This window comes from Phyllobates terribilis, unplaced genomic scaffold, assembly GCF_046119375.1.
Source record: "Phyllobates terribilis strain yellow unplaced genomic scaffold, ASM4611937v1 Scaffold_11__3_contigs__length_659146591, whole genome shotgun sequence".
In the NCBI taxonomy this organism is placed as follows: Eukaryota; Metazoa; Chordata; class Amphibia; order Anura; family Dendrobatidae; genus Phyllobates; species Phyllobates terribilis.
The window spans coordinates 599,979,491-599,987,236 of NW_027362771.1; the positions used below are offsets into that span (position 1 = coordinate 599,979,491).

General features: G+C 52.4%; 1 protein-coding gene and 2 non-coding genes across 4 annotated transcripts; 2 read left to right on the forward strand and 1 right to left on the reverse strand.

Annotated features, from left to right (window-relative positions):
- Positions 1-1,692: 1,692 nt before the first annotated feature.
- TRNAS-GCU (transfer RNA serine (anticodon GCU)) lies at positions 1,693-1,774 on the reverse strand. The gene has a single exon. It is a non-coding gene; the product is annotated as a tRNA-Ser (tRNA).
- A 417-nt stretch (positions 1,775-2,191) lies between these two features.
- Positions 2,192-2,326, forward strand: LOC141168033 (U8 small nucleolar RNA). The gene has a single exon (XR_012251789.1). It is a non-coding gene; the product is annotated as a U8 small nucleolar RNA (small nucleolar RNA).
- Positions 2,327-2,837: 511 nt separating this feature from the next.
- AURKB (aurora kinase B) lies at positions 2,838-6,781 on the forward strand. Of its 2 annotated transcripts, none has more exons than XM_073650993.1 (9): positions 2,838-2,948; positions 3,323-3,359; positions 3,450-3,522; positions 3,609-3,663; positions 4,636-4,833; positions 4,979-5,117; positions 5,418-5,566; positions 5,682-5,856; positions 5,943-6,781. In XM_073650993.1, the coding sequence occupies exons 2-9, from the start codon at positions 3,324-3,326 to the stop codon at positions 6,117-6,119; spliced, it is 1,002 nt and encodes a 333-aa protein (XP_073507094.1). In that variant the 5' UTR covers positions 2,838-2,948; position 3,323; the 3' UTR covers positions 6,120-6,781. The 2 variants fall into 2 exon arrangements, with proteins under 2 accessions (XP_073507094.1, XP_073507093.1); XM_073650992.1 differs by having other exon boundaries at positions 2,864-2,984.
- The last annotated feature ends 965 nt before the right edge of the window (positions 6,782-7,746 follow it).

Below are 7,746 nucleotides of genomic sequence, written 5' to 3' on the forward strand. Positions count from 1 at the left end.
GGATAGGATTAGATACTCGGCTCAGCAGACAGTATCACACAGGATAGGATTAGATACACGGCTCAGCAGACAGGATAGGATTAGATACACGGCTCAGCAGTCAGTATCACACAGGATAGGATTAGATACACAGCTCAGCAGTCAGTATCACACAGGATAGGATTAGATACACAGCTCAGCAGACAGTATCACACAGCATAGGATTAGATACACGGCTCAGCAGTCAGTATCACACAGGATAGGATTAGATACACAGCTCAGCAGTCAGTATCACACAGGATAGGATTAGATACACAGCTCAGCAGACAGTATCACACAGGACAGGATTAGATACACGGCTCAGCAGTCAGTATCACACATGGTAGGATTAGATACACGGCTCAGCAGACAGTATCACACAGGATAGGATTAGATACACGGCTCAGCAGTCAGTATCACACAGGATAGGATTAGATACACAGCTCAGCAGTCAGTATCACACAGGATAGGATTAGATACACAGCTCAGCAGACAGTATCACACAGGATAGGATTAGATACACGGCTCAGCAGTCAGTATCACACAGGATAGGATTAGATACACGGCTCAGCAGACAGTATCACACAGGATAGGATTAGATACACGGCTCAGCAGACAGTATCACACAGGATAGGATTAGATACACGGCTCAGCACACAGTATCACACAGGATAGGATTAGATACACGGCTCAGCAGTCAGTATCACACAGGATAGGATTAGATACACGGCTCAGCAGACAGTATCACACAGGATAGGATTAGATACACAGCTCAGCAGTCAGTATCACACAGGATAGGATTAGATACACGGCTCAGCAGTCAGTATCACACAGGATAGGATTAGATACACGGCTCAGCAGTCAGTATCACACAGGATAGGATTAGATACACGGCTCAGCAGACAGTATCACACAGGATAGGATTAGATACACTGCTCAGCAGTCAGTATCACACAGGATAGGATTAGATACACGGCTCAGCAGTCAGTATCACACAGGATAGGATTAGATACACGGCTCAGCAGACAGTATCACACAGGATAGGATTAGATACACGGCTCAGCAGACAGTATCACACAGGATAGGATTAGATACACGGCTCAGCAGACAGTATCACACAGGATAGGCTTAGATACACGGCTCAGCAGACATTTACTGTGATCTGTGTGGAGCGGTCATGTCGTTGTAGCGCTCGGCTCCCAGTAGTGGTCGGTGAGCTCTCACTAGCTCCGGGTACAGACCCATTACTGTGTGCTGTCACACCTGGGATCCCTCACCGCTCACTACTGTGATCTCAGCGCCGCAGTGCAGTGACCGCTGTGCTCAGATCACTGCCATTACAGGTGACGGGCGCTGTGACTGCGGTAACATGGCGCCTGTCCCCACCTACAGCTGGGAGCTGGCTGCGCCCGATGACGTGCCCGGCTCGGAGCTGATCGCCGCCGTCTCCTATGTACAGGGGCGGCCATATTTGTGGTAAGTGTCGCGCTCTGACATTTATACAACAGCAAATAAAAATGTCCGCCTCCAGCCGCTCCGAATATGTCACTTCATCTGTGTATAAATGACAAGTCTGTGGCCTCCCTGCAATGTGAGGAGATGGCCACTGGCGGAGTAATAGCACTGCGAGCAGTCACTGCACTACATAACATGGCGGAGGGATAAAAGGACTGACGACGAGGATGGGATTCGAACCCACGCGTGCAGAGCACAATGGATTAGCAGTCCATCGCCTTAACCACTCGGCCACCTCGTCTCCTTATACGCAAAGGCTTCTGCTGACAGTATTTCTAGGGGGAACTCGGGCCACGACAAGATGGCGGCCCAACGGAGGAGAAATAACCACCCCGGTCGCCATTTTGCTTTTCTCACCGACCATGTTGTGCTGGTGACGTTGTAGGGGCGTGTTTATGTAAATGACGACCTAGTCGTCCAATAACTTGTCTTCTACAGCCAGCCGATGCTAATGAGCACCGCAGTGCATCCTGGGTGCAGCACACGCGCGAGTTGTAACTGAAGAGTTATTAATACGCGGCTTCTTGTGATTAATATTCCAAGCGGCGCCGTCACGTGGGCGCCTAATTAGCATATTAATGAGCCCGTGCGGCTGCTCTCCCTCAGGTGGTCCAAGGGAGGCCGCGGGGTGGGCGCCGGTAGTAGCCAGCGTTTAGTATCGTCAGTGAGGTTAATCCTTACCTGTTCCTCCTACGGGAGAAACAGACATGATGAATGGAGGAGGCTGAGTGTGTGATTACACTGAACTCCCGCACCGCCCTGACTGACAACTCAGGGTGCGTGACATTCTGAAACGATCCCCTGACGATCAGTTTGTGTTTAAAAATTAAATCAATAAAGCTGTAAGATTTTTGTATGACTTTATTTTGAATGTTGTCATCATTAATAAAGTTGTCTTGAATAGAGCAGCAAGGCATTATGGGATATGTAGTTTATTAACTCCCCATTGTATGGCGCTTTGATTTATTCGGTTGTGCTGCGGCACTGAGTCATCCCCGCGCCGGGTTTACTTTCCACAGCCCCACTACAGCGCACGTCCTCTCACTCCACCGCCCCGGACTAATAACCTCCATTTCATTCAGCAACAAAATGGCGGTCAGCACCTCCTCTCCCCCTGCCTCACATCTCTATAACAATAATAACGTCACAAGCCCTACCGACCAATCAGGGAGCAGAACGCGTTAACCAATAATCACTCAGCTTTCTTTTGAGAAAGCACGTCGGCCAATCAGGATTGTTAACGTCACGGCCAATGAGTAGCTAAGCAGCGACGGCTTTTAAACTGACGTCGACCAATCCGCGGGAAATGAAGCTGTCCTCCCTCTTTGACCAATCAGATGCGGCAGAGTGGGTCAGGTGACCGGTTGTGGCGGTTTGCGTTTGAATTGAGCGAGGGAGAGTTCAGTGTACGAGAGGTGAGCGAGGAGAAAGGAGCGAGCGGTAACGAGCAGGTAACCGGCGGCGGCTGCCCGGTGTTAGGGGGATAGTGGTGCGAAGGCGGCCAGGTGCGGGGTGCAGGGAGGCGGGGGCCGCCCGGTGCTGGGGGGGGTGTGTAGGGAGGCGGCGGGGGCTGCCCGGTGCGGGGGATCGGTATTGCAGCATGTAGCTTTACTCTTTATGGCAGTGGCGCTCAGCTGCTGTAACACTACATCTCCCAGCATGCCCTGACGCCCCTCAGAGCTGTTCTGGGGTGTGTGGCTGGCGGGGCATGCTGGGACTTGTAGTTCTGCGCCCTATTCCAGCCTTTCTAGACTCCTGACTGACCTCTGTTCCTTTGTGTTGCTGACAGGATGTCTTACAAGGAGAACCTGAACCCTTACTCCAAGGTGCGTCTGGTTTAGGGCGGGGGGCTCCTTCCTACATGGCTCCTGGCCCCCCATCCTTCCCATTAACCCCTTGTCTCCTGTTTTCCACAGTTCGTCACCCCGACCAGTGCGCCCGGGCCCCAGCGTGTCCTGCGGAAGGATCCCGGCTCCTCCTCCGTCTCAGGTGTGGTATATGGGGCCTGCTCTTCTCACAGCTGAGGCTTTGTTACAGTGTATCGGGTTAGTAACAGCTGCCATTCTCTCCTCCAGTGGCGGCCGGCCTCGTGGCAGCGACTGACAGCCAGGGGGACAGGGCGATGGACTGGTGAGTGCTGATGTGTTCACTTTCCTCATACGGGGGCCGTGGACCCCGCTCCTGGCTGCACCTGCTCTGGTCTAGCCGTTACTTCATCTCCTGATTGCCCCCTAGCTCTTTGGCGATGACCGACACAATGCCAGCATCACATGTGCAGGTATTAGCGGTGTTACTCTGCCAGCACTGCTGTGATCCAGACTAGCTCTGAGTACAACAGGTTAATGCCTCCATCGTGACCGTAGCATCAGTGGTCCGGGACAAGGGCGCCTGGCTGTTACCCATCACAAGGTGCCGCTGCATGACCATGGCTGCGGTGTTCACATGACAGGTTCCCTTTAAACCAATCCCCCTTCTTCTCATCCAGGGGGCTTGGACCTGGGATCAAGGGGGGCTGATACGCCCTAAAACTGAAGCATAAATCACTTGCACGTTTAGAGAGGACTTGGCCCTTTAAAAATAAAATCACCCTTGTGGTACAGATTTTACTTATCTTGTTTAGCATATGTAAATGAGGGGGGTCCGGTGCGCCCCTGGATTACCCTCCTCCCCACCCCTCTTATGATGACTGACAGCGCCCTCTGTGGAGCGCAGTGTCGCTGCGCTCTCATCCCACTGTCTGCAGCAGCCGATGCAGACAGGAGAGAGGGATGAGCGTGCCCATTGAAGAAGCAATAAAGTGTAAAAGTATTGGGGGTGAGGGCAGAGTTTGGAGCTGGCGCCTATTGACAGGTGTCAGCTACGTGACACAGCCGGCATCTGCCCCGAGTGGAGCGCGGCCTGACTCCCTCCATGACTGTCGGTCTAGGAGCGTTACTGGTTTAAGAATGTAAAATGAGTATTTTCGTAAAGGAAGAAGCCCCCAAATATAAAGGTTCGGGTCTTGGCAGAACGAGATGAACACCGGCCCGGTGGTTCAGGGCGCACGTCTTTCTTTAGGTCCACGGGTTTATCCAACACCTTTTTTTTTTTTTCTCTGAACAGCCCCAAGAGGAAATTCACCATTGAGGACTTTGACATCGGACGTCCTCTGGGGAAAGGCAAGTTCGGCAACGTCTACCTGGCCCGGGACAAGCAGAACAAGTTCATCATGGCCCTGAAAGTCCTGTTCAAGTCGCAGCTGGAGAAGGAAGGCGTGGAGCACCAGCTGCGGAGGGAGATCGAGATCCAGTCCCACCTCCGGTACGTGGCCCCCGGTCGATCCTGCGCCCCACCTGCGGGGTCGGCAGCCGCATTACATGATGGGAAGGGTGGAAGCGGTCTAACCCCAGGTCCGGGGCAGGAGTTGCCATCTTGTCTGATCTTCCTCTGCCGATTCCTTCCACAGACACCCGAACATCCTGCGCATGTACAACTACTTCCACGACAGGAAGCGCATCTACCTGATGCTAGAATTCGCCCCCCGGGGGGAGCTGTACAAGGAGCTGCAGAAATACGGCCGCTTCAATGAACAGAGGAGCGCCACGGTGAGTGCTCCTCCATGTTACCATACCATTAAACGGGTATTCTGTATCAGATCGGGGTGGGGTTGTTTCAATCAGCTGCTCCCACGTAGTAACAGACATACGGTCTAGTGGCCGTTCTTGGTACTGCAGCTCGGATCTCATTCACTTCAGTACGAGCTGAGCTGTAACCATCTGATTGGAGGCCTCGGACCCCCATTGACTGAAGTACTGCACCACCCCTTAATATCCACCCTATTGGGCATCGTTAAGGCCTTTTTTGGGTCCCTGATGTAGTAATGAAGGCTCTTTGGTTCTTTGCAGTTCATTGAGGAGCTGGCGGACGCCCTCAATTACTGCCACGAGAGGAAGGTTATTCACAGGGACATCAAGCCTGAGAACCTGCTAATGGGCTACAAGGGGGAGCTGAAGATCGCAGACTTTGGCTGGTCGGTCCATGCCCCCTCGCTCAGGTTTGACTGCTGTTGGGTACTGATGGTGGGTGGGCAGATTGCGGGTTTCCGGTACTGATGGTGGGTGGGCAGATTGCGGGTTTCCGGTACTGATGCTATCATTTGTGGACAACAGGCGTCGGACGATGTGTGGGACTCTGGACTACCTTCCCCCGGAAATGATCGAGGGGAAGATCCACGATGAGAAGGTGGACTTGTGGTGCGCCGGGGTGCTCTGTTACGAGTTCCTCGTGGGTGTGCCCCCTTTCGAGAGCCCCTCCCACGCGGAGACCCATCGCAGGATAGTGAAGGTATCTGGACCTTTCCTCTTAGTCTTTTTTGTTTGGTCCTCAGCATGGAAGGTGGAGATCACAACTTTCTCTTCCCGGTCCCTTAGGTTGACATTCAGTTTCCGGCCTTCCTATCTGACGGATCCAAAGATCTCATCAGCAAACTGTTGCGATACGTTCCAGCACAGCGCCTCTCGCTCAAGGGAGTGATGGAGCACCCATGGGTGAAGGCCAACTCTTGTCGTGTATTTCCTCCCAAGTGCAGCTCTGGCCAGACGAAGTAATCCCGAGCCTGGCCCCTACTGTAACGCACCCGCACCTCCGAGCGCCAGTATGAGTGTGACTGAAACCTCTTCTTCGGCCTCCATCGAGCTTTGTGTCCTTGTTTAACCCCTGCCGGGGAGAAATGGGGACGCAAAGGGCCGATAAGTCTGTGATCGCAGTTTAGAACCTCTTAAAGGGGCTGTCGACTACTTGGACAACACCTTCATTTCTACAGCCCCTGTGTAACGAAGAACCTCCTGCACCGCTGCCGATTGGCTGCAGCGCTCATGTGGCCAGTGTTGGGAGCTGGAGGTGAGTACATTTTTTTTTAGCTTTGCCCTGGAGACTTCAGCAATTATGGGGTTGTCGGAGTAGAGGACAATTTCCTTTAAGCCGGATCTGTGACTTGCGCCCCACCTCTATCCTGTCCCTACATGTAGGGGGTCGTCCTCGTCTGGACAGACTGTTATAGCAAGTGCTCGTCTGGACTGTTTCTGGTTGGGGGGCATGCTGGGAGTTGTAGTACTGCCAGTGCGGTGTGTAAATATGCTGTATTGTATAAAGGTCTTGTTATTGGGGTGTCTATTTATACACAAGGGGGTTTAGTGTCTGTTCTCATCCTCACTTATATTGGTTGTTTTTTTTTTTTTTTCCCATGTAAATAAATTGTATATTTTTTAAAGCAATTGTATTTTATTACTGAAGATCCCTCCCTCGGCTCAAATAAAGTTTGGTGAGCGGTGTTTGGAGTAAATGTGGCCCGGTGCGAGGAATCCCACCCTAACTAGTCTTTGCAGCTGCCATAAAGTGCACTGTACAGGGAGGGTGTGTCGCTAATATGGAAAGTAGTGGATTAAAAAAATGACTCCTAAAACGTATCAGCCTGATGGCAGGGGATCAGGCACAGAGGAGCCACGGCGTCTGTCCAAGTGTCACAGAAGGGGAAGATGCTGAGCTCCCGTCCTGAGTGTTCGTAGCGGGGGAAGGTCTGGTGAGATGTCATGTAACATGGCTGCAGGTATTAAAGCTTTATTCTCATGTTTGGGCGGTCTCCCCTATCCACGGGCGCACTGCTCCTCTGTCCTCCCATGAGGATGACTGGAGCAGTGGTTTGTGTGATCGATCACCACACTATTCCCTGAATCTTGGGATTGGTGGGGTCTCAGTGATCAGGAAGTTATTCCTCCATCATTGATATCCCTTTAAATGTCTGAGAAGTGAGCAGTCAGGGGATGAGTATCTGCTGATGGGGCAGGCTGTGCTCATACAGTCGGCACCGGCAGAGGTAGTGGCTGCACCCTTGATGTTACTATCCCATGTAATGTCCTGGTGTCCGGCACACGACCCCTGCCGGCGCCTGCGCGCTCCCCCCTTGCCATTTCACTATCCAGGACCAATCGCCAATTTCTCCCTCACCCCAGCCGCTTGCATCTTCAATGTCTCCGCTCATGCTGCACCTTCCTATGTCTCTTCCTTCTGTCTACCACAATACATATGCTCTCTCGTTAATGGCTTATGCCCATTATTCTCTATCACAACCTCTTGCATTCCCAAAGACTTCACTTGTGCTGCACCTTTCACCCGTAAGCATAGGATTTCATTATCACACGACCGCTCGCTGGTTTTACCCTCGTCTGATCCTCTTAG